Here is a 26855-nt window from a genome sequence, read left to right as displayed (position 1 = left end):
CATCAGCGTGGCATGGAGTACCTGCTTGAAGTCCCAGTCCCAGGCAGGCTGAGGCATGAGGATCAGAGAGTTCAAGGCTAGCTAGGACTACATAGTTTCTGGATAACCTGATCTATATAAATCCCATCTCAGCAAAACAAAGCAAACTCTTAAAATTTGGGGCCTTCTAGGGCCAGCACCTGCTGGAGGACAGTCCAGATTCCCTTCCTCTTAGCACCCAGAACGAAGTGTTGAGTTCCTGGTTCTCTCAGCAGAAGGGTATCTTTCTGTGGCTTATCATGAGCTGGCATAGGTCTTGTAAGAAAAAAGGGAAGTGTGGGCATGGCAACCCATGAGTCTGAGATTGGCCAGATGACCACATAGAAGAGTTGGATTCCTGTTAGGGTTAGGGTTATAGTATAGGACCAAGTTAACCCTTGAAGTCCTGACCTAATACAGGAAAGACTGCTTCTTACATACAGGTCATTGCAGGTAGGCAGGGTTCTCTGTGCCATGTGGTTAGTCAGGGACCTTGCCTGATGGAGATTTGGCAGTCTGGAGCCTTGGCCTCCAAAGCCAATGGCCTCAGGATGAGGAAAAGTGAATTGTGCATGGTATCTCTTTGCTTCAGTCTATTGTCCTCTTAAATTTTGGTGGCCAGAACTGATCACATGGCCTTGTCCAACTGCAGAACAGCTGGAAACGGTGGTCCTTGGAGCATCCAGGAGAGGGGATGGGATAGTGTTGAGTGCTGGTCATGTTGAACATACCAGTTCCATGGCACCTGTGTGAAGGAAGAAGACCCTCAAGCCCACTCTGTGGCTGGGGTGATCCTGGCAGGTGGGTTTGTGTGTCACTGGGCTGAGCTTTTTACTGTTACAGTCTCATGGGATCCTCACAGTGAACTCCTGGTTCTATTTCACTGTTGAGGAAGCCATAGCTCCAGGTCACAGACTCAACCAAGGCCCCCACCTCAATGTGATGACTATGCTTGCTGGCAAGTGCTTACCTGTTCTGGGGCCCACTAGAGTTGTGGATGTGGTGGGACCCCAGGAAGTGGGTAGGTGTATCTGTGTTTGTCCATGTGCATAAGGACGTGGGGTCCTGGGCTCAGACCTCACCTGCCTCCACATTCCCAGAATGCTGTAAGTTTGAGGGAATCTTCTTGTCTCTTTGAAGTAGCAAAATCACTGCCATTCTGGAGCTGGCTTGGGAGAGGGGTGGGGGTGGGGGCAATGCAGTGAAATTTGAAGGACCTCTTTTAGTACTATTCAGTAGAAAAAAAATTCTTTGAATGCTGGGGACTGAATCCAGGTGCTTGCATATGCTAGACAAGTGTTCCACCACTGAGCCATGACCTCAGCTTCGATGGTAGAGTTCTTTTTAAGGACTTTTTAAGTTGGAGAGCCAGCAGCTGGAACTGAATGCCGTAGAGTGGTCTCCTAGACACACTGGGCAGAAGTGCCTCTGTGTGTGAGAGTGTGCAAGAGGAAACAAGTTGGGAGTGCCTTTGCTGACTTCTCTAGGGAAGTGTGGAAGCGTGGAGCCATGTACCTTTGGGGATCCTGGTTCTGGTGGCTGCCAACCAAGCATTGCTCTTGGGCTCTCACTGACTCCCCTAAACCTCACATTACTTCCCCCTGAGCTGCCCCTTACTGCTTCTCAGCACCAGATTCATGAATGCCCTAAGAGAGGCTCTCTGAGGAGGACACCTTTGGATTTGAAGACCATCATCACAGTGGTTTCTTGACTCCCCCATCATTCCTCCTGACTGCTCCCCCCTTTGTGGCTGAACATTTCCCACTGGGGACGAGGGAAGGAAGAGAAGGGGCTAAAAACAAGCCAGTCCAGCTTCCAACTTGCTGTCAACCCCTAAGAAGTCCAGAGGGACTGTTAGCTCTGACAGGGTTAGAATCCCTAGTGGTCAGAGCAGCCTCCTGCTCCTACACCTTGAATCATCAAGTCAGTTGTTCTGAGCAGATTAGGAAGCTTTTTAGAGACTGGTGCCAACCAGCCAGCAGCTCCCTGTGCTGTGTGAATCCTGTCCCCAAGACTGTCTTTGCCCTCATCTCCTGCCACCTAGTGGAGAAAATTGCACATGCCAATGGCAGCGGACAAACGTAAAACTGTACAGAAGACTTAATGTTATTTTGGTCTGAATGACCAAACGATTTATTTGTCTGTGGAAAGTCATCCTCGTTGAGTGTTTCTCATTGTTTTCCAGGATATAGTAAGCATCCCAGTTACAGATGAGGAATTGGAGGTGCCAAGAGAATGAGGAACTTGCTGAAAACATATTGAGCTGGGACCTGGACCAGGTCTGCCAAAGCCCTGGCTTGGCCTTGGTCTCATTGACTAAGTGATAGGCCCCAGTAATGGAGGTGGAGTCAGCTCCTACCCCTACATCTGGTATGTGATATCTTATGAGGTGTTTGTTGATTGGCAGGATTATTCACGCATGCAGTAAGCTTCCCCTCCATTATGGAAGGAAGGACACATGTTGTTTGGTAGTGTCTGTCCTATATGTTCAGTACACATGTAACTGCCTTTCCTGCAGAGTAACTGGGATTATTTTCCCCCCACCAGGTGTGATGTTGCATGCTTAGCACTCAGTAGGCAGAAGCAGGGGGATCATGAAATCAAAGTTGGTCTGGGCTATATAATGAGACCCTGCCTCTTCAAAAGAGATAGAGGAGCTGGAGAGATGGCTCAGTGGGATAAGAACACTCGTTACACAAGCGTGAGGACCTGAGTTTGATCCCTAGTACCCATGTGGAAAACCAGGAGTCTTTAATCCCAGCACTCTGGAGGCAGAGGCAGGTGGATCTCTGTGAGTTCAAGGCCAGGCTGGGCTACAGAGTGAGTTCCAGGACAGGCTCCAAAGCTACAGAGAAACCCTGTCTCAAAAAACAAAACAAGAAAAAAATAAGAAAGAAAAGAAAAGCCAAGAGTTGCTGCATACAACTCTAACCCTAGCATAGCAGCAGTGGGAGCTGGGGATTAGAGACAGGAGAATGACAAAGACTTGCTGGCCAGTGTAATTGAAAACGATGAGCTCCAGGTTCAGTGAGTGACTCTGCCTTAAGGGAATAAGGTGGAGAACAATAGGTATACATGCTTGTGTGTGTGTGTGTGTGTGTGTGTGTGTGTGTTTCAAAGAATTTAGAAATTTTAGTTTGCCTGAGAAGGGAATTATGTCAGAACATAGAAACTAGACTTGGTGCCAGGCAGTGATGGCACACGCCTTTAATCCCAGTTCCAGCACTCAGGAGGCAGAGGCAGGCAGATCTCAGTGAGTTCAAGGCCAGCCTGGTCTACAGAGCGAGTTCTAGGAGGTTCCAACCTTGTCTCAAAAACTCCTCCCAAAAGGAAATTAGAATTGGTTCAAAGAGTAGGCTTTAATTGCAGCTCATTTGTCAACTGATGGCCTTGGTTGATACCTGAAATTTCTGTGAGCCTCATTTGGTGCTCCATTTACGTACACACAGGTAGATACAGCACAGAGTGGTAGCACTCTGACAGCCTTTCTGGCTAGCAAGGATGAGGTGAGCTCCTATTTGTAGGCTTGTTATGTACACTAAGAAACAGGTACAGATTCCAGTCAGTGTTTCTGTCCATGCTCAGAGCCTGAAAACTGGTGAAGGTATTCCTTCTTCTACCCAGAGCTAGTTGGCATACCTCCTTCCTCATGCCCAAGACCTGAGATTTCTTTTGCCTCTGACTTTGGAGCCCTGGCCTTCTGCAAACAGCCACATGGTCCCTGCCTTCCCTTCCCAGAGGAATCCTGGAGGTGGATGATCAGATCACCATCTCCATGGCAACCAAAGAGGTCCTTCGGCACTCCCACAGAGGGCCTTGAGTCTGTTCCCAGCAGTGGGGGTGGAGCCAGAATGGAGAACTCCAGTGACATTAACCACACACCCAGCAGTGAGCTGCCACATGTCTTTGGCCAGGTGACCAGCTTCCCCTGTCCTGATTTAGTGCTTGGATGAAGATGGGGGCTGTTCTGTGAGCCAAGTAGTTGCTGCATGCCGACTCAAGGAACCTGGGTGAAGGAGCCATGGGCTACCCTGCATGCCTGTTCAGAGGACACAATCAGATTAGAGCAAAGCAAAGCTCTTCCTGTCCACTGCCTCCTCCTCTATCCCCAGGCAAACCCTGAATCCCTTAAGACTTCCTGTGAGCCCTTCTTCTTGCTTCCTGTGCTTAGGGAGTTGATGGTGTGCTGAGTTGATGGTTCTGCCCGAAGGCATTGTAAGCGTGCATCAGAGTCTAAGCTCCAATGGGTTTTCAACAGAATTCTTACCTTAAGCTGGTGGATTTCTGCTTTTCTAAGAAGTAGAATTGCCCAGAGTCGGGGCAGTATAAATAGCCCTGATTCTCAGCCTACCCACATAGATTTAGCTTGAGTCTCTGGGATGGGAGCTTGTCACTAGGAACTTCCATCACAGGTGAATTTGAGAACTTATGTCTTAAAAACTCAGCATGTGACCCACAATGGTCTTTGATGCCTTCCTCCATGCTGAGGCTACTTAATGGAGGGTGATCATTTGCAATTGAAGTTTGCTGTGGCCTTATCAGCTGTCAGTTCTACCAAAGCCCTGATTTTTGTAACTTAAGGACCAGGAGGTTCTTCAGGGCACTCATCACTGGGATACAGTCAGGGTTGAACTGATAATAGTTGTTGTTTATTTAGTGCTTGCCCTGGACATTGCATATATTTTTCCCACAACATGTTCATGAAAACTTGATGAGCACCAGATTTAGAGTATATACCTAATGTCCCAGCACTTGGGTGTAGAAGCAGAAGGATCAGGAAATTCAACCCTTGTTTTGACCAAATAGCAAGTTTGAGGCCAGCCTAGGTTGAATGAGACCCTATCTCAAAAGAAAAAAGTAGCTAGGAATGTATAAAAGAAATTAAAAACACAAACTGATGAGAGATGGCTCAGTGGTTAAGAGCACTGCTGCTCTTGCAGAGGATCTCGGTTTGGTTCCCAGCACCCACATGGTGGCTTACAGACATCTATAACTCCAGTTTTGGGGGGATCTGACACCCTTTCCTGACCTCCATGGGTGCCAGGCATACAGATAGTAGACATACATACATGTAAGCAAAACACATGTACATATATAAATTAAATATTCAATTTGTAGAGAAAGCATCCCCTGGGCTTAGCCCCCAATACCCCATAAGCAGATTAAGGTGGTACATACCTATAATCCAGAACTCAGGAAGTGGAGACAGGAGGACCAGAGGGGCTTCAGGTCATCCTCAGCTACATGGAAGGAGGTTACAAGAGACCGTGTCTCAAAGGAGAGAGGAAGAGAACAGCAAAGCAAGGCTCATGAGGTACAGATATTAATCACCTGTTGTACAGATAGGGAAAGTGAGGCTTTTCATGGGTAAGCAGTGTGTTCAAAGTCTTGTGGCTGGTAGGAATATTGAGGATAGAAGTGGTGTCTGATTCAATAGCCTGTGCTATTGACTACGGTGCTGTCCCAGCCAGTCCCCTCTCTGCCATCAATTATGGGACAGCAAGTGCTGAGAGGAGGTGGCTTGTGCCAGGAGGATACCTCATCTTGATGTTAGGCCATGACCAAGGGCTCCAAGTGCTATCACCTGATCAGCACAGCTCCCTTGGGCTCTGAAGGTGTCAGCCCTCCGCTTTTGTGTGTTTCCTGGGTGCTGCTTTAGCCTCTGTCTATTTATCACACCAAGTTTTTTAATATTGTTCTGACAGCCACTCTGTTGTGTGGGCATTGTCCTTATCTTACAGAGAAAAAGCTCAGAGAGGCTGTGACTCAAGAAACCCAAAGCCAGGCAGGCGGTGGTGGCACACACCTTTAACCCCAGCACTCGGGAGGCAGAGGCAGGTGGATCTCTGTGAGTTCGAGACCAGCCTGGTCTGCAAGAGCTAGTTCCAGGACAGCCTCCAAAACCACAGAGAAACCCTGTCTCAAAGAAAGAAAGAAAAGAAAGAAAGAAAGAAAGAAAGAAAGAAAGAAAGAAAGAAAGAAAGAAAGAAAGAAAGAAAGAAAGAAAGAAAGAAAGAAAGAAAGAAAGAAAGAAAGAAAGAAAGAAAGAAAGAAAGAAAGAAAGAAAGAAAGAAAGAAAGAAAGAAAGAAAGAAAGAAAGAAAGAAAGAAAGAAAGAAAGAAAGAAAGAAAGAAAGAAACCCAAAGCCAGCCAGCTAGTAATCTACATCTGGTGTTTAAATCCAGTCTCCCAGCTTCATGGCAGCTCAGCTTTGGCATGGGCAAGAAGACACTGGATTGTTTGTGTGCCATGGGAACTGACTTTCCATCAGGGTAGAGGGAGCCAAGGACAAGCCCGTAGAGAGGGCCACAGGAGACTGTGAAACTAGGCTTGCATCTGATGGACTTGGGGGTTTTATAAAGACCGTTTTATGAGAACAGATGGTAGGAATGAACTCTGGTTACCCATGAGGCTACACTTGCCCCCAGGAGTCTGTGGACAGAAGTCTAAGTGTTACTGGGACTCAGAAGCAAGCCCTGTGTTAGCAGGACAATGCAGGCACCCAGAAGACAGTGTCCATTTGGAGCAGCATGATGCAGAGGAGAGTGGGCCACTCAGTGCTCAGTGGCTGTGGATGCTGTCATAGCCTCCTTCCCAACAGTACCCTGAAACCCTGCCACCCCAAGGCATTCTGAGCTCAGAACTATGGTGACCAGACTTAACCTCTGGTTCTAACACTCTAGACCTCTGTTCCGCTGTTCAGTTTTGGGACTGGAAAAGGGCTGCTCACTCAGCAGGAGGAAGGTCTAGTGCCTCTGGCAGCCCCTGCCTAACAATGCATTCTCGGTGCCCTGCTCCCTTGGAGTGTGCAGCGGCATAGCTGCTGGCCCTGCTTTAGTTCACCTACTCTCAGCTCAGAATCTCTCCTGACCTTTTTGGGGAGAGTAACTCTCTTTCACTGTCGCTCTCCTTGTCGCCCTTTCTAATGAAGTTGGCCTTTGCTTCCCCCTCCAAATGAGATGTTCCAGAATCCCTGGTGTCCCCTGTGTTCCCAAACCAGGGCACCCTTCCATCTTGATTCTCTTCTAGACCTGCTCAGCCCTTGCTCTCTAGATTTCAACTTCATACGGCTTCCATGGCAGCCACTCATCTTCCTTGTTAGGCCTCAACAACCCCTTCTTGGACTTGGGTGCCTTCTTTGCTCTGCTCATTTTTTCCCTCATGTGTTGTGATATTGTTATAAACACTGGGGATATAATAGGGCATAAAATGTGTAAGAATCCATGTCCTTCTGGAATTTACCTCCTCATCATGAGACAAGGAGTAGTAGGAACGTCAGAATAAATGATTAATATAAATGAATAATACGTTAGAAGATGGAGTAAGAATCATCAGCCACATGGAGATGGTTACTGCTTGTGATTTTAAATGGCATTCAGGGTGGAGCTCCCCAACAGAGGTTTGTAGAAGGTGGAGATTTGTCCGTAAGATAAATGAAAGTTCTGAAGTGTCACCAAGAGTCCACTTTGAAAAATTGACAATATACAGGATGTTGGCTTACACCTGTGATTCTAGCACTCAGGGGTTAAGACAGGGTAGCTTGCTGAGAGTCTAGGCCAGCCTGGGATGTAGTGTGAGACCCTGTCACACTACAAAACAACAATACTTTGCTGGGACCAGGTGGGAATGGCCCATTGTGTAGCTCTAGGGTAGACAACACCTGGCTAGCATGCAGAAGGCTCTGGGTTTAAAGAAAACAGAAGTGGGATACACTGTATTGGGGAGGGCAAGAGCAGAGAGACACATCCGGAAGGGAGGGGTTTCTCTGAGAATACATGTCACTCGAGAAGTGAGACTGCTCCACAGGTAGAGCCGGTGGGAATTTCTGAGGAATGGATGGGGGTGTAAGAGAACCTGGATGACTGGCGGGAGGATGATTCCTCTAGTCGAGTGGGGGAGCTGGGATACAGCGGCTGTGTGGCACTTTGGTTAGATGTTTTATATTGGGATGCCTCTTAGACATTGAACTTGGACAGGCAGTCTGAATACAGGAGGGAGACGTGGGCAGAATGTACATCTGCGTGTTGTCAGCATGTAGAATGTGTAGGAGACTGGATGAGGGTGAGACTAGTTGGGAAGAAGTGTCAAGTTTCCAAGTTCTCTAGTCCTGGACTGAGAGGCAGGAGCACTCAGACCCTGCACTGAGATAGGTGTTGGGTGAGGGGGAGCAAACACCTGTAGAACAATTCCTGGAAGCCAAATGGGAGGAGAAGTAATCCACCACCCCAAATGCTGCTGGGTTAAGTGCTCTGACCAGGCATTGATCTAAGTACCTCCCCCTGGATGTTAGGTGAGCGTTGTTGCCAGTTTCTTTTGGGGTTCCAACTTTGTTCCTCCTCAGCGCATGTCTCAGAGGTGAGGGCTGGTCCTGGGCCATGATACTTTTGGTTTCAGCCTAGTCTCCATATTGATTTCTGACACCAAGGCCAGTTGTTACAGATGTTGTATGTAATGCAGTAAGAGACTAGGACCCTGTCTTCATAGGTTAATGTCAGATCCACTTCTGATGTATCTTACCACTGTCATTTCAAAAAGCATAATCTGGCCCTTGTGGTACACCAGCGAGGGAGTAGCAGCTGAGCATCATCTAGTTGGTTCTGTGATCCAGCATCTTGGCTCTGTATCTCTAGAACAGTTGTAGGTTGGAGCTCTACCTACTCTCAGTCCACACCTACGACACCTGAACCCAGGGTCTGTGCCCAGGATCCTTGTCCCCCTTTCTGTCCATGGTACCTTCAGTTGTCAAGCCTAGAGGGTCCCTTTCCTGGCTGTACTTTGTGTATTATCTTCCATTTCCTGTCTTGTTCCCTTGCTGTTGGCACCACCGCCCTTGGCAATCCACAGGAGGACTATTTGCTCCGCTGCAGATCGGTCCCTCCGCCTTGAGTGACTTACTCCTCCTGAAGCCATGCTACTCTTCTGGCTTTCGTGGTTCCCCGTTACTGATTGGAATTAACTCTAGAGGGTAATGTGCTAGTCTCTCCACAGCCTGATTCCCCCCCTCCACTCCCCAGCTCCTCCCTCCCCCACCGCCCATCCCCAACTGCTTCAGTCCACTTCCAGTGCTGGCCTTCCCCGTTCTGCACTCACTGCCCCTCAGCACAGGAACCTCTTCTCCCTCCATTCTGTCTCAACACTGGTTGTTTCTTTTATTCATAGGCATCCTTGAGAGAAGTCTCCTGAACTATTTTTAGCAAATTACATGATGGAGTAGCATTGGTCCTGGCATTAAATTACTGTATTCAATCTGGTTTTCAACTTAAACCCTCAACCCTGGTCAAGTAGTTGAACTCTCTGTGCCATCATTGCCTCAGTTATAAGTGTAAATGGTACAACTTAAGTAATTCTTAAATTCCTAAAATGTTTTATTTTCCTTTTCAAGACAGGCCTTGATGATTCCCCACCTCCGGTTGCTGTATTACAGATTGTGTACCACATAACTCTTCTAGAACCTTTTATTGGTCAGGTGTGTGGTGTACATTCATGACCCCTGCACTCAGGAGGATGAGGCAAGAGAACCCCTGTGAGTTCAGAAACAGCCTGAGCTACAAAATGAGTTAAAGGCTATCATGAAACCCATAGCAAGGCCATGTCTCAAGCAGACAAACAAAAAACCAAGCCAGCTACCCAACCAAACAAGAAAACCATCCTTTTAAAGTTCACCAACCTTCGGTATCTAGCCAAGTGAACATTTCCGTATTCTTCTTTATATAAACAACATGTGGATCCAGATAGGGAATGTTCCCATCACCCGTGAAAGTTCCTCACTCTCCCTGAGGGCCAGCATACTGCTTGCCTCCAGTCCTGGGTTTCATCTGTTCTTAAACTGTATGCCACAGAGTCTTTGGCTGTTTTTGTTTCACATAGAGTCTGTCAGATGAACCTTTGTGGAACAAACGGAGTAGTAGGCCCAGTGCTGCACAGTTGTGACCAGGGTGTATAAGCATTGGTCACAGGGCCTTCTGGGGCAGGACGACTCTGAAGACTTTGGATGTTGCTCCGGTAGGACCGATGGTTAGCTTGGGCTTTCCTCCACGCTTCTTCCTTGCTCCCTGCGTCCACCATTGGTTCCCAGGTAGAAAATAAATGTATCGCTTTTATTACTTACAGTTAGCCTTGATGTCACCCCTACTGGGATGTCAGGACCACTCCACACCCGGAGAACACCCTGCACCTGTAGTGCTTAGAGTCCCCAGAAGAGGAAGAGGGGACCCCCATACTTTTCATCAGCTTGCATGAAGCTTGGAGCCCCCAGTTTGTCCATCTGGCTATGCCTGTTGGTCCTGGGCTCAGGACAGCCTCAAGACAAGATTGTAAACAGTGATCTTGTCAAGTTGGTCACTTGAAGTGGTAAGAATGATGTCTAGCCACTTGGGCTTGACCTTACCTCTCACTGGCCAGTTCTCTTTGTTGCATGAATTTGTGTGAGGGCCTGTTGACTGGTATCTCTCAAGTATACTGACTTCATTACAGTATAGGGTAGCTCAGTCACAGGTGATGTCTTCTCTGGGTGACACAGGATTCTGCCTGCAGAGTGACTCCTCCACACAGGAGCATGTGTCAGGAGGATGTGTGGCATGTGACACCATGACTGGGGTCCCTGGGCTAGTGGGCTGTCTCAGTACAGCCTCAAGTCCTGCCCAGCCTCCAGCTTGACTCAGGATCTAGTCTGTGCCCCCTTCTGTGTGCCATCCCCCACCCCCTTGCTCACTCAGTGTTCCAACCATGGTGGCTATTTATATTCCCCTTAAGGGGCCCTGCTGTTTCATACTTGTGTCATTGCCAAACCTCCTCCTTGCCCAGAACTCTGCTCCCGGCCCACACCCTCCTGGCAAGCAACCACACATCGTTCAAGAGTCAATTAATAATATTAACAATAGCAGCTAAGATTTATTGGGTGCGTACCTTATGCTGAGTGCTTCACACATATCATCCAGTTGAATCCCCTTACTGTCCCTCTGTACATTCACTTAGCCAGTGTCGTTGAGAAGTGACTTTTTGGTTCTAGGCACAGAACGGTTGCAAAGCAACGGAAAATGGATGGAATTTGAACCTGTCCTCTCCATTCCTTGCTGTTGGGAAGCCCTAATTCCTCAAGTATTTGATCCTCTCACACACACCTCTTCTCTGCTTCACCATACCCAGGGAAGTTTTAATTGCATTCTAGACTGCCTTCCTTTCCTGGGAGATAAGGGTATCACTTAGAAATATGTTCATTTTATGTGGCAGAAAACCTGATATACTAGGGCTTTCATTTCCTGCCTAGCACGAAATGAGGTGGACTGACTGAATCTAGTTGGCTCGGTAGCTCACAGCTCACACAGACATTTGTTCATTCTTCACTTTTTCCTCATGGCAGCAGTATGGCCATTGTAGCGCCTGTCATCACATCCAGGTTCAAAGTAACAAATCAAATCAAAGGCCTTTCAGATATTCTTGGGCCAGAATGATATTTAGTGATTGCTTCTTGTGGTAGGAGAGGCAGAGGAAATAGACATCTTTCTGAGGACAGGGTCCATTTCTGCTTCATATAAACCAAGCAGGGAAGAAGAGACGGTAGAAATCAGGCAGTGTTTACTAGTGTCCTGGGAGCAGTGAAGCCACAAATTAATTCCTTCCAGATTTCCGGAGTCTGAATGCTCAGTAGTGTTTGCTTCCCTTTGAGTTTGTTTGTTTGGTTCTTTGAGGTGGTGGAGTGGGGTGTAGGGTCTTCCTGTTTAGGGTCAGTTTGTTTGTTTGGTTTTTGGAGGTGGTGGAGTGGGGTGTAGGGTCTTGCTGTTTAACCTAGGCTGATCTTGAATTCATGATTCCCCTACCCCAGCCTCTTAAATATATTGTTGCAATCATAAATAACCTTGTGAGTCCATTTAAAAGTTTTTTAATTTTCACTTTTATGGGTGCATTTTTTTGGTTGTTTGGGGGGGTATGTTTATGTTGCTTTTTGAAACAGGGCCTCATTATTTGCTTTGGCTGTTCCAGAACTCACTATTTAGACCAGCCTGGCCTTGAACTCAACAGAGATCTGCCTTCCTCTCCTGAGTGCTAGGATTAAAGGCGTGCTCCAGCACACTTGACCTTGTATGGGAGTTCTGCCTGCATGTTTGTCTATGCAACATGCGGGTGCCTGGTGCCCACAGAGGCCAGAAGAGGTGTCAGGTCCCTGGAACTGGGCTGGTTGTCACTTATCATGTGGGTGCTGGGATCAAGGCCAGGCCCTCTGGAAGAGCAGTCAGTGCTCTTAACCACTAAGCCAACTCTCCACAGCCCCATGCAAGTATATTTTATGAGTATTTATAATTAATTATATATTATTACCTTAGGGTGTGGTTTTGAATTATGCTGGGTTCAAGTCTGTGCTGACTACTAAAAATTTTTTGTGCCATTTACCAGATAAACTGAGCAAAGTGATAGCAGTTAAATACACCTTCCAGGAGCTCTGAGAGTATATTCCTTTATAGCCTTGGACTTTATTAATTAATACTATTATTTTGTAGTGTTGGCCTTCACCCTCAGGGCCTCACACATCCTAGACAAGAAGCCTGTCATTATTTTTAAGTTCTTGTTAATGTGATAGGGAAATTACACAAAGGGGGAAGGAAAAGTAGGTTGCATTTTCTTTGATTGCTGTGAGGTTAACCTTTAAAAAGACTATCTCTGGCCATTTGCTGTTCTATTTTAGTTTTCTTCTCCTTTCCTTTGCTCATTACAGTATGACATAATTATCCTTTTCTCATCGGCTTGTAAAAGTGCTTTATGTATCCAGGTATCATGTGAGAAACAGAAGTTCACAGGAGAGGGTGCAGCTAGCTGGCTTTGAGGGCTCAAGAGGGTCTGTTTGATGGGCTAAGGGCTGAGTGGAAGGTTTTAGGTGCCATAGCAGCAGGTGCAGCGGTCCAGGGGTTGGGCAGAGGATGAGTATTCATGGAATGCTTTCCTTGATATACACATTATTACAGAAATTGGTAGCTTTAAGCCGCAGAAAGTTATCTCACACTGTGAACATTGTGGGCTTCAGATCAAGGCTGGTTGGGAAGTCCTTCCTTCAAGACTTCAGGAATCAAATTCTTGCTTGCTTCTCTCAGCCAGTGCTCACTGCACATGTTTCCTCCCTGAGTTCACAGGGCCTTTTCTGTCATTTCCTAAGGGCTTTGGGGGATTTAGCACCTTTGGGGTTCATCCAAATAATTTTATTTTAAGATCTTCGACTTGGTGACATCTTCAAATACTTTTTTTTTTTTCAAAGAAGATCATATTCACAGGCACCAGGGTTTAAGACTAGACTTTTGAGCTGAGTGTTCAGACAGCTGTAGGAGCCTGGAGATGACGTGGTACTGCAGGGTAGGAGGAGATGACCCTGTAAAATGGAGGCAGGGGCGTATTACATGGAGTCTTCAGCTGGTAAGCTTAGGCTGTTTGTACCATTGGAGTTAGCAGAGAACTGTGGCATGAGGCTTGCATGGATTGCAGCTTGGCTGCTGTGCGGACAAAACTGTCAAGAGTGGGGATTTGAGGAGATCCACACAGAGTGGGAAGGAGGGGTCTGGAGAGACTTGGAGGTGTCCATCATCCGCTGAACTAACTCAGGTAAACATTGGGGACTGAAAGATGCGTGTCCTGGAAATAATCAGAGGTGGGTGTGCAGCCCAGACCTCTCCATGGAGTGTTTAAAAAAAAATGGGAGAGGACGAGAAGGAAAGGGTGGCAGCAGCCTGGAGAGCACTAGTCCCTGTCCTGCCACTTTATTGAAGTTGAGAGCATCACACGCTGAACAGCCCATTCACTGCTAACTGGAGTCTGTAATTACCACTGTCCCATGACTGCTCCCTTTCACATGTGTCCATCTCCCCATCCCATCCCCTCTTACAGTTTATATATTTCAGAATTGCAGATGACTCCTTCAGGCTGGCATGTTATTACCGAGCGTTCAGTATTTAGTGAACTGCATAAGTATTAACTGTACTGAGATTTGGTAAATTCTGGTGATTGCATCTGTCTGTGTCCTTCAGATCCCTGTCAAGACAAGGAAGGGATGGTTCCATTGGTCCAGAAGTTCCCTTGTGCCCATTGTCATCAGCTTCTGTCCACACCCCATTCCCAGAGGCTACCAGTGTTTTTATGGTTAGCATTGGCCAGCTTTGTTCTAGAACATTATACAAGCAGAAGCATTCAAGCTGGGCACTTGTATTTAGCTTCTTTCACTTAGCATAGTATGTTTAAGAACTATTAATATAGTTCCCTTTTGTTGCCTGATGGTAGTCTATTTTGAGAATCTATACAGAACAGCAGTTTTCTTAGAGAGGGGTGGTGAAAGATTTCACCAAGGAGGTCAAGGGCTGTGAGGGTAGTAGAAGAAAACTAAATATAGTCGTGGTTCACATAACATGAATTTCTCTCACTCTCCCCACTCCTAATCCCCTTGCTTCTTGATTCTCTTTTATAAAAGAAGTCTAGGGGTAGATCAATCCAGAGTCAAAACGAGGCTCCATTATCCCATCAGTGACTCACACTCTAGTCTTCTATTCAGCCCTCTTCAATTCTGCTCTCAGTCTTCAAAGTCATCTCATGGTTAAGCATGGCTGCTGCAGCTCCAACCACACAACAAAAGGAGGAGCAGTGAGGGCAGGGAGCAATGTACTTCTTCTTATCATCATCATTAAGTTGTATGTGTGTAGTATGGTATGTTATATACTTGTTTTGCATATGTGTGTGTGTATACATGCGTGCATGCCACAAGTCCAGTTCAGATGCTTTTGCTTTGTCACTCTCCACTTTTAATTTTTTAAAATTTGTGTGTGTGTGTGTGTGTGTGTGTGTGTGTGTGCGCGCGCGCGCGTGCGTGCATGTACCCACATGAGTGGGTTTCTTTTTCATCCCTCTACTTTCCTAGAGAGTTGGTTTCCTGGTCCTTTTATGTATCTCATTTCCTAATAGAAGTGTTCCATACTCCCAGCATTTTATGAAAGGCGCGAACAAAAAAGGAATGCTTGTAGAGGACACTGTGCCTGTCCTCATGTCTGCACCCTGTGCTCCCATCATTGGTCAACCTGTCCCATGAGGAGGACCAAGACAGGGTGTTGGGATTTCTTTGGAGTGAAATGGGACAGGATAGCCCTTGAAGACTCAGACCCAGACCCAGGTCCTTTCCTTGGTCTTGGGCGGATGTCTGAGGCTCAGTGGCCTCTTCTGTGAGAACTGCCTTGGAGAGGTGGTTAGACCGAGCCTAAGTTGGTGGGGTCTGATTGTATACACTGGAGTAAAGGCTGCCAGAGACCTTCCTTTCCTGTGGGAGATGCCAGGTATTGCATTAGAAGTGAACCAGGGCATATTTTCTTTTGGCCTATCTGTGAACTCTGCCCTCCAGTAATACCTTCATACTGGTGGTGCCTGATACAGGTCAGGCAAGCTGTTGGCTAGGCCAGGGTCCACTGTAATTCATTTGCTCACACTCTTAGCTTCAGCATGACCAAGGAGATCCAGAGCCCCTGGAGTAAAGAGGTCTGACAGTTTAATGGACATCTGTTGAGCCCTGGGAGAGGAAGCCGGCAGAAGCAGGTGCAGAGAGCCCAGGGGAAGCTATCGACTGCCAACAGCCAGATTGGACTGAGTGTAGCCATGGCCTGGCGCCCCAGTGACCTGGTGACACCATTCTCAGGCTGCTGGCTGTGGCAGAGGAGGAGGAGCCAGGGCCTCCACAGAGAGCTTGACTCACTGGGGCCTGCCTGGCTTAGACCTCGGGCCTGAGATGGATGGTGCCTCCTTCCACTTGTTCACTCCACTGCTCAAGCTTTCCAGGAGCCTGCTATGTGTCATTTTGTGGGTGCTGGGCATGTAGCCACAGCTGAAACACAGTTCCTGCCCCTGAGGCTTCAAGGAGGCTATGTGCTATTGGTACTGTAAACTGGGTCCTCCAGGGTGCTCTCCTGTCTGAGCAGATAATGGGACAGGCCCAGCCAGGCTCCTCTGACATACTGGCCACAGTCCCAAAACCCAGGCCTCTGCCAAGGGTTAGAAACCATATGACAAATTGATGTGTTTCAGCAGGTTCAGTGTGCAGGACACTGGTTACCACCAGTTGCTCCAAGGTTCTTTGTTTGCTTTCCCCTGTGAGAAATGGTACTAGCTCCTTCTGGCCTTTCAGAGGCTGTACCCTTGGCCCCCCTCACTGATGACTCCTTCCCTGTACCAAGGTTCAAGTCTGAGGAGACCTTGCACCTAGCTTGCAGCAACCCCAGTGTATTCTCAGTCATCCTGATAGTGGACTAGAACGTTGGAAACAACAACACCTAACTCACTGGCCAGTTGCTGGCTGGGAATGGTTCAAGGGCCTTAGTGAGACCACCCTATAGCTCTTGTGCAAAGCCTAGAGGTACTACCCTGGTGGCCTACCTTAGTGCCCCCAGGAGGGCATCTGTGTGGGCGCTGGAGCTTGTGTGGTGCTGGGAGCACTGAGGGGTTAATACAGCTCTACTTTCTTTTGCTTTCCTCCCTCCTGCTCTGAAGGAAACTGTGTTGGAATTACAGACATAAGTGCTGGCTTCTGAGGAGACTGCTGCACACCCAGTCCCTGCCAGGCCTGGGGCACCACCCCCTCTCCCACGCTTGCCTTCCTTGGGCTCTGTCCTGGATGCCGGGCCTCATTCAAAGGACTGGGGGCCTCCTAGAGCACACTTACCCGGCCCTCCCTACCCCAGACCTGCCCTGTTCACCCCCCAGGGATTGAGTTCAGTGTACAATGGTACCCGAGGAGGAGGGACCGAGGAAGTGACATCGCTTGGCCCGCCCCCACCTCCTTATTCCCTATAAAAAGCAAAATGGTGACTCAGAGAGAAGAGTTGGAATCGTCCTGCCTCCTTCTCCCACTGTTAATTTTTAGACGTGGAATTAGGCAGGAGGCAAAGGAAACACAGCTCCACATACGCAGCTGACATGCTATTAGGCGGGTGGCGACAGCAGAACCGCTCCTCCCCGACTCCCAGCAGCCTCTGACGGACTCAGCAGAGCCTGTGCCTGCTGGAGCTCCCACCCTCCTCCCCGGGCCTGGCTGTGCAGCCACTGCCTGGCCCAGGGTGCATGGTGCAGCAGGGGCCATGGCAGCTGGGGGCCGGCGCCGGCGCCCACTGCGCTACCAGTCCCTGGCAGCCCTGGTGGAAGACTCTCAGTGGCCTTTCTTGTTCCTTGTCTCAGACTTCAGCTACGGTGCCGAGGACTACGACGCAGAGGGGCATGAGGAGCAGAAGGGGCCCCCCGAGGGCTCGGAGACCATGCCATACATCGACGAGTCACCCACCATGTCGCCCCAGCTCAGTGCCCGCAGCCAGGGCGGTGGGGACAGCATCTCACCCACCCCACCTGAGGGGTTGGCACCTGGGGTAGGTACTCCTGTTTCCTCTTCTGGGGAGGGGAGATACGACAGCTTGTTTGAAAAGTGGGCCAGGGTCTGCTTAGGGCAGTGTTGGCAGTGGGGCTGGGGGAGGGTGGGCCTGTACCCCTCATACCCTGTCATCTAGCTCCTCTTCATTGCCTGCTGTGCTCTGCTACCCCTCACCCGCTTCCCGGCTCTGTCAGCTGTTTGTTCTGCTGCTTTCTGGGCACTCTCATTCCCCTCTCAACCATCTCTTACAGGATGGGGAGGGGGCTCTGGCTGGATGCTCAGTGACCTGTGGACAACGAGTGCCCCACAAAGCCAGGACTGGTCTCAAGCTTCCTATGGGGCAAAACAAAAACAAACCAAAAACCCGATGCTTCTGTAGTGTTCCCCAGGATTGAGGGCCTCCAGCCCTGTTCTGTTCCACAGGAAAGGAATAAGCCTGGGGGGGCCTAACTTCCCTGCTTCCAAGAGAGGCAGGGGCTCCCCTCTCAGAAATCTTCTGTAAGAAAGATTAAGTATGCTTTGACAGGGCAGGGAGATAGGAGTGTGTGGAGTAGTTACAATTAATGCTGTTCCTGCTGACACGGACCAACACTGTGCCCAGGTCATGAGTGTGCGCATCTGAAATACACGAGCAAGCCAGGCAGAGAGACTCCTTGGGGCTCTTTTTCTGGGGTTGGGGAAAAGAATCATGGCCACTTGTTTTGGTGGATGGAGCTCAGTTTCACAGGTCCTTTTCGCCCAGCTTGTCCAGGTGCATTTTGTGGGGTTCTCTTTACTCTCTCTGAAGCCCCCAGGGAGCATCAGCAGTGCTGTGCAATGCATTTCCCTTCTGTAATGCCTGGCACCCCCACCCCACCTGGAGGCTGCCTGGACTCTACCATTTGGAAGAACCCCTGCTCCTTCCACCCTCTGCAGGGTCTCTCCCCCTCTTCACACACTGGGGTGGCTGTTATAGCCTTTGGCAACAAGGGCCTTGGCAACCAGCATCCCACTTGGGGGAAGCCACATTGTTGCCATAGCAACAGAGGCCTAGGCAGAGCTCAGCGGCTGCCAGGTGGTACAAGTTTGGGAAGGGATGGTGGGGGGCAGGTAAGAGGTGGAGGGGATGAGTGTGGGTGTTGGCCAGCGTCAAGCTCCCCACAGACAGCATTCTTGGGTGGTGTTGTCCTGTGGAAGGTGTTTGATTAGAGGCAGCTATTTTGGCCATGGAGGCAGAGTGTTTGGACCAATGGAAGAAGGGATGTTCTGGAACCTGGACTCAGGCCAACCAGGAGAAAGAAGAGAGAACTCTGGTTCCTCATCTCTGCCTTCTGGTTGTAGGTCAGTGGGCTTCAGATATCCCCTAGGGACTTAGCCCATATCCCACTGTAAGCAGATACAGGGTGCTGCCCCTCAGAATCTACATGGGGGAACTGGTCTGTGCATTCTCCTCTCTTGTCTCTCTTATCTCCCTTCCTCTCATTCCTCATGACTACCTTGCAGGAGCATTCATCCATGGATATTTGGATTTCCTGGTGAAAAATCCTACTGATGCTCTGTGCATGCAGGACCATATTCCTCCTGCCTGGTAGTCTCCACTTTGGGTAGCATCTTCAGTTTGTTCTCATTATTCTTGGTGGTTGAAGGAAATAACTTAAGTGGAAGATTTTGAAATGTTAAATATTTTACAGAGAGAACAGTCATCTGGAGTACTTGGGTCCCTCAGTACCAGTCTTCACACCATTGATAGGTAGGGGGATCATTGATGCAAGTTGGGAATGACTGTGACAATTCCGCAAGCTGCTCTACTCCTGCCTGCCTATTCAGCTATAACCCTTACCAGCCAGGAGCTAGCTGCCTTTCTGCTTTCTGTTACATTACTGGCCCCACCTAGTGGACCCTGCAAGTATTACCATTTGCAGTGAGGTGAGGTGCCTTGCCTGAAAGGTGCAAACTCCCTTTCCCAGTACTTGAGATGATTTGTTTTTGTTTTTTAAAAAGTGTGTGTGTGTGTGTGTGTGTGTGTGTGTGTGTGTGTGTGTGTGTGTGTGTTTGTTCGTTCGTTCCTGCTACTTGGCTGTGCTCATTTGGCCAGGCAGTCTCCTCCCCTGCCAGGCTTCCTGTTAGGAACTTGGGAACAGAGGGGAATTTTGGACAAAATCAGACAATTGTTCTAGATACTTAGATATCTAGCCTTTGGCACAACCTGGCAGCTGAGCTTTCCACACCCAAACGTACAGCCAAGCTATACCTGGGAGGTCAAAATTTGGTTTATGTGTTAGAAAAATAATCCAAGTAGGTGGGATGTGTGTGTGTACCCAATTTGTATATAGAGAGATTTGGTAGAAGGAACTAACTTGTGGGTATGGAGGCTAAGAAATCCTATCCTCTGCAGTGGATGCTGGAGGTTCAGGGAGAGCCAATGTGTAGTTCCAGTCCAAGTCCAAAGGCCTGAGAATCAGGTGAGCCAAAGGCAAAAAATTCTGGGTAAAAAACCAGTAGGCTTAAGCTCAAGAATGCCCAGTGTTCAGTCTGAGTCCAGAGGTTAGAAAAGACCAGTGTCCCAGTGATAGCAGCCGTGTGGGTGGAGCCCCTCTGTTTTGTTTATTGGGGATAGGATCTCTATGTTCTGAGGCTGTCCTGAAATTTGCTTTGTAGTTGTGGCTGGGATGACATTCATAATCCTTCTGCCTGGGCCTCCTGGGCCTGGGTCATGCGTGCTGTCCGGGAAGAGCCTCTCTTTCTTGGCCTTTTTGATCTCAGGTTTTCAATTGACTGGATGAGACCAGTCCAGCTCACTTTGGGAAGGGCATTTGCTATGTTCAGTCTGTAGAATCAGATGTTAATCTCATTGTGAACCATCCCACAGACACCCAGGATCATGTTTAGACACCCTATGGCCCGGTCAAGTTGATACATGGAATGAACTTCCAGTCTTGTGTCAGTGGCCTAGAGCCTCGCCATAATGCAGGCTTTGGACAGATGAACTCTACTTTCTGGCTGTAGGACACTGTATAAGGGTCATAACACCATGGAGCCTGTGTCCTCGGGTCTGAATAGCAGTGGCTCTTCTGAAGGGAAGTATGAGGAAAGGCTCACAGGGAGCCTTAAAAGGATGTTGAATACATTCAGTTCCAGCACTCATAAGGCCAAGGTGGGAGAACTGTGGCTTCTAGGCCAGACTGAGCTATGCAGGGAGCCACTGTCTCAAAACAAACAAGCCCATAAGACTTTGTCATTGGCTTTCAGAGGGCTGGTACTGCAGCGTTGCAGAGACTCAATCTGGTAAATACATGCTGGGAAATGAATCTGGGTTTGCAGGCCACCTCCTTTCTGGGTCTGTCCTCCCAAGTGTGATAGCCTCAGCCTAGGCATCTCCTCATTCCCCAGCATACATTGTTGTGATACTTTCATCTCAGCTTGTGCCCAGAGGTAACAGATGAACTCCAAACCCTGCCCTGTAGGCCTTTCCCAAACCTAGACTGGGCAGGGTACCCTGGCACAGGGCCAAGGGTTACCAATTGCTGGTAGCTCTATATAATTGAGAGTGTGTAGTTTCCCTTGGGAAATAGGGTAAGGACACTCCCACTTAGCTGCAACTTCCTGTCCCAGAACCACAGTCTTACAGAAAACCTCCTTCCTATATATAGACCACAATTCCTGTCTCTTCTCTGGATGGTGCAGTCAAAGAGACCTCAAGATAGAGAAAAGGTCTGTTTTTGTCTGTCTTCTACTATTTTTTCATTTTTGTTTTTGTTTTTTGAGATAGGGTTTCTTTTTAGTTTTTTTTGTTTGTTTGTTTGTTTTGTTTTTGGCTTTGGTTTTTGTTTTTTCGAGACAGGGTTTCTCTGTATTCTTTTGGAGCCTGTCCTTGAACTCACTCTGTAGACCAGGCTGGCCTTGAACTCACAGAGATCCTCCTTCCTCTGCCTCCCAAGTGCTGGCATCAAAGGTGTGCACCACCACCGCCCAGCTGTCTTCTACTATTTTGAAGGTGCGCCACCCAAGAGATGTCACCCTCTGAGTTCATTTACTCATCGGTAAATGGAGAAACTGAGAATTTCCTCCCATGTGACCTGGCACGGCTGTCACAAGTGTGCCATGAGATGTTGTTAAGAGCCAGAGTGCCATGTAATGTGTAATGTCTCCGTGGGTGCAGACCTCAGCTGACATTAAGATCCAGAGGTAAAAGTGTTATGATAAAGTGTGTGCGGGCCTTAGCGGAGTCCATGGCAGGTGAGGCTGACCGAGGCAGAGAGACAAACATGGCAGGCAGACAGAGCTTTTTGAGAAGTTTTATTAGAAGGTGAGGCAGGGGTAGGGAGAAAAGAGATATAGAGACAGAGAGTACAGAAGAGAAGAGGGAGACAGGAAAAGTCCTGCCTGCCCCAGGGGAACAGTAGGAAAGAGAGCAGCTAAAGCCACACCTCCCAATAGTGCTACTCTCCATGAGCCTGTGGGAGCCATTTTCTTTCAAACCACCACAATTACCAGTCATCTTCTGCATCTTCTTCCTCCCGTCAGCTCCTTTGAGAGACAAGGTTGAGCCTCTCACATAGGCTGCTGCATGATGTCTCAGTAAGATAGGTGTCCTGCTTTCATTTTATAGTTTAGGAAACGGAAGCTCAAGCTGTTGACATAATTTGCCAGAGGCTAGTGCATCCAGTGGAACCAGGACTCCGTTTCAACTTGGGATCTCGTGAAGCTTAAGCCTGGGTGGTGCTACCAGGCCCCTCTCAGTTACTCTCCCGGGTGAGGCTCTGAGAGCCCAGCTGACCCCCCACTGCTGGGGACATATACAGTTTTGGGGGGCTTGCATCTGCCACTGTAGATAAGGCACATCGTTTTTGGGCATCTCTTTGTGCAGCCCTTAGTTCCCCTTATAAACTCCCAGGCACCTCTGGGTTCCGGGTTGGTATTTGGGATTGAATTGTATAGTTCTGAAACCAGGAAGGGCGGGCAGGAGGAACGGGGAGCAAAGCTAGACAGAATCACTGTTGTCCCTTCTCTCTCAGGTTGGGGCTTGGGATTTGGGGCTGAGAGGATCATCCGTAAGTGAACAGAAGCCATGTGGAAAGATTGTGGCTTCACACTTTGTTCCTCATCTGGGAGTGGTGGGTGCCATGGCAGAGACTCAGCAGCCCAGCCCTGTTTCTCCCCTGCTGGGTCTTCTGTCCCTGCTGCAGAGAGGACAGTGACTGTCCCCCCTGTGCATCGGGGCTCTGCTTTGCTGCCACTGCTTTCAGCTGCTGGTGGAGTCCTGTTGCACAAGTGAAAAATCCTAGGGCTCTGGCGCTCTGTCTAAGCTGGGAGGGAGACAAAGTACCTTACTTGGGACACTGTCCACTCACTAGTGGACTCTTCTTGTCCTTTCCAGGCCATGCCCCCATTTCACACTCCATCACAGCTTCCTGGTGTCTTCCCTAGTGGACTACATCTGACTGGCCTGGCCACCCTATTGCTCTCATACCTTCCCTGGTTTCTCTTCTCTCGCTAACCTGCCAGGACCACCATTCATGAATGTATTTCTTACATAAAAACAAGGCTACTCCCCAAATCATATTTAGTCAATAAAGGTATGCTTATCTACAGGTGCCCAGGACACTGGGCCCAGCCAGAACAGTTCTCTGCCCTAGATATCCTGAAATTTGGAAGGACGGAGGGAGAAAAGAGGTGTCTGATGAAAAGAGGTGTTAAATTGCCCATGAAACAAGCATAGTAACAGCCACCAAGAGTGTCCTCAAGCTGGACATGATAGCCCATTTCTTTAGTCAGCACTGAGGAAGCTGAAACAGGAGGGTGTGTGAGTTTGAGGCCAGCTTGGACTCAGAGTTAGTTTTAAGGTAACCGAGATCTAATAGGGAGACAGTGTCTTTTTTTTTTTTTAAATGTCCTCATGGATGACACAGAGGTGAGCTACTGGGGTCAGACACTCTGCCTCTCTTCTTTGTGTTCTCCTAGGGGCTCAGAAGGGTCCCTAAGAACCCAGAGGACTCTTACTCTCTACTGCACCATTTTCTGTTGTTGTTACTGAGTTTCTCCACTGGGATGTGCTAGCAAGGCCAGAGCAGTTTTCTTCTCTTCCCAGAGAGGATTCACCTGCCCAGTAGTCATGTGCTGGTGTGGTAGGTGGTCCACACAGCCCTCACCTGCTGCCTGTGTGGCAGGAAGAAGTAGAGGCAGACTACACACACCTAGCACACCATAGTACCTTAGAGGAAACTCAGTCTTCCGCACTGCCTTGTAGTGTGGACCTTACTTATGTCCCATCAATATGTGGGCTCCAGGGAGCACTGATGCTATGTAACGTCATATATGGTGAGGCGATGAGCCTTTAGTACTCTTTTTGCCTCTTTCGAGGGCAGTACTCATTATGAAGCCCAGGCTGGCCTTGAATTTGCAGTCATCCTGCCTGGGCCTCTTGCATGCTGGGATTACAGGCTTGAGCCACTGTGCTTTTCTAAATCTTACCTCATGCCATGTGACATTGGACATTTTAGCAAGCATCATTCCCCTCTGTTGTCATATTTGGAGGGGCTTCTGAAGGAACCAAGTAACAGTTGTGACAAGGTGAGCTGCTGTGCTGCGTAGGGAGCTGCTCTGGGGCTGAGTTGAGTTTGAATCTCTCTGGGATGTAGGCACCACTCTGTCTTGGTCTTCTGCTTCTGGAGTGCTGGGATTACAGACCTATGCCACTCACAGACCTAGAGTTTGAATAAAGGGAACATATTACTCATTTAAAATAAATGAAAACCATGTGTCTTGTTACTTTGGAGGAAAGAAAGAGAGTAATGACCGTGAGGTAGAGTTTGAGTTCAGTGGCCAGATGGTGGTGGCACACACCTTTAATCCCAGATCTTGAGAGATAGAGACAGGCAGATTGCTGTGAGTTCGAAACCAACCTGGTCTACAGAGCGAGTTCCAGGACAACCAGGACTACACAGAGAAACCCTGCTCTAACTGTTAACTGTCTAGCAAGCCAGTCATGGCAGTACATGCTTATAATCTTAGCATTTAGGAGGTTGAGGCAGGGGTATTGTAAGTTCCAGGCTGGTCTGGACTGCATAGTCAGACTGTGTCTCTGGGGTGGAGTGGGGTAGAAGGATAAGAAACAGCTGTCTTGGGGGCTGGAGAGATGGCTCAGAGGTTAAGAGCACTGACTGCTCTTCCAAGGGTCCTGAGTTCTATTCCCAGCAACCACATGGTGGCTCACAACCATCTGTAATGAGATCTGGTGCCCTCTTCTGGCCTGGAGGCACACATGCAGACAGAACACAATAAATAAATAAATCTTAAAAAAAAACAAAACAGCTGTCTTGCATTTGGATAGGTAATGAACATCCTGTTCTTGGAAGGATCCCAGAAGAGGTTAATGACTGAGGCAGAAAAGAGATTCCTTCCTTGGTAGTTATCTTTTGGATTGCCTTTTGCACTAGGATACCACTTCATTGACTGAGTTCTATAGGAACCAGTCTTAGCCTGAGCCCTCTTTTATCTGATTCTTGGGAGACCTAGGGCTGTGTATATGCTAAGCAGGTTCTCTGTCACCAATCCACATCCCAAGCCCCAGATTCCCCCTATACAAAGGCCATCCATGCAACATATTTAAGAAATGCACATGGGGACTGGAGAGATGACTTAGTGGTTAAGAGGATTAACTGCTCTTCCAGAAGACTGGGGTTCAGTTCCCAGTACCCATGTGGCAGCTTACAACTATCTAACTCCAAGATCTGACACTCTTACACAGACATATACACAGGCAAAACACCAATGCACATAAAATAAAAATAAAGAAAAAGAAATACACACTAATCTACAAGCCAGGCAGTGGTAGTACCTGCTTTTAATCCCAGCACTCAGGAGGCAGAGGCAGGCAAATTTCTATGAGTTTCAGGACAGACAAGGTCTTGAAAAACAAAACCAAAGAAAGAAAGAAATGTACCATATCCCCAAAAGAAAATCATGTGACCTTGGGTGGGATCTTAGGGAATGGGTCATGGAGGAGGTAGAGGTAAGGGGACTGTATAATCACTGAGTGTGGAAAAGTCCCTAGAGATTTGAGAAGCAGAATGGTCTGGTGTGGCTGAGTTATTGGGTCCCTAAGAGGTTGGAGGTGAGTCTCTGGTGGGCCTCCCCTCTACCCCCATGCTCCTCCTCCACAGAACACCTGCTGAAGGAAGAAGGGGAGAACAGGTGTTGTCTACTAAGTGCTTACCACAGTTCAGGTGCTGCCCTGTGTGCACCAGGCCTCTGGCAGCCCCAGAGATGGTGCAATAATGATCCCCATTTTATGGGGTCAGACACACTACCTTTGCACAGCAAGGTTGTTCCCATTTTACAGATGAGGAAACCAACACAACTTTAAATGCTTTGCCCTGTGTTACAGAGTTGGCAAGAAGCAAAAGCTAGAATTCAAAACCAGAAACCAATGGAGTGTGTGTGTGTGAGAGTGAGTGTGTGTGAGAGAGTGTGTGCGTGAGTGTGTGTGTACACGTGAGTGCGTGTGTGTGTGCATGTGTGCATGCAGCATGTCCCTCCCACCATGCATGTGGTCAGAGGACAGCCCTGGGTGTTGGTCTTTGCCTTCTGTCTTCTTTGAGAGCAGATCTCTTTTACTGTTTGCTGCTGTGTGTGACAAGCTAGCTTGTCTGCAAGCTTCTGGAGACTTCATCTCAGCCTCCCATCTCCCTGTAGGAACATGCTGGGATCACAGGTAGTTGTGCTACTGCTTCAGGCCGTTGGGTAGGCTCTGGGGATCCAAACTCAGATGATCAGGGTTGTGGAGCAAGCACTTAACTCACTGAACCATCTCCTGAGTATTTTTGTTAAATTTTATTTATTTTTAGTTCATTCTTATTTTTTAATGATGCTTTGTCTGTATGTCTGTGTGAGGCTGCTGGATCCTGGAGTTACAGACAGTTGTGAGCTGCCATGTGGCTCTAGGCATTGAACCCGGGTCCTCTGGAAGAGCAATCTGTGCTCTTAACTGCTGAGTCATCTATCAGGCCCCCTTGTTAAATTTTTAAAAACACTTTATTGCTTTAGTATTTGTGTGTGTGTGTGTGTGTGTGTGCGTGCGCGCGCTTGCTTTCATGAATGTATGTGCACCACAAGTGTGCAGGAATCCATAAAGGCCAAAAGAGGGTGCTAGATCCCCTGGAATTGGGATACAGGCAGTTGTCAGTCATCATGGGGGTACTGGGAACTGAACCCAGGTTCTCTAGAAAAGCAGTAAGCACTCTTAACCATTGAGCCATCTCTCTAGCCCCTGATTTTGTTAATTTGTTTTACCATATAAACAGCATTGGCTTATACCAAACAGCTTTATGCTGTTGAATTCTATATGAGTTTTGAGACAGTATCACACTGTAGCCCAGGCTAGCCTTGAACCTATGGTAGTTCTGTCTCTGTTTCCCTAGAAGTTGACAGCCATGAGCGACCAAGCCAGACTCATAGCAATCTTTTCAGTGTTGTCTGCTGTGATGGA

The 26855-nt window shown here is 48.3% G+C and overlaps 1 protein-coding gene across 1 annotated transcript in view; it reads left to right on the top strand.

Moving 5' to 3' along the window:
• Abr (ABR activator of RhoGEF and GTPase) overlaps positions 1-26855 on the top strand; it is a 207944-nt gene that overhangs the window by 92177 nt on the left and 88912 nt on the right. Inside the window, 1 exon segment of the mRNA XM_040749167.1 lies at positions 17203-17387. Within this exon segment, the coding sequence (XP_040605101.1) occupies positions 17203-17387 (185 nt within the window).

Source organism: Mesocricetus auratus, unplaced genomic scaffold (assembly GCF_017639785.1).
Source record: "Mesocricetus auratus isolate SY011 unplaced genomic scaffold, BCM_Maur_2.0 Super-Scaffold_100007, whole genome shotgun sequence".
NCBI lineage: Eukaryota > Metazoa > Chordata > Mammalia > Rodentia > Cricetidae > Mesocricetus > Mesocricetus auratus.
The sequence above is the reverse complement of the archived record's forward strand: the minus strand, read 5'-3'. Positions and strand labels throughout refer to the sequence as shown.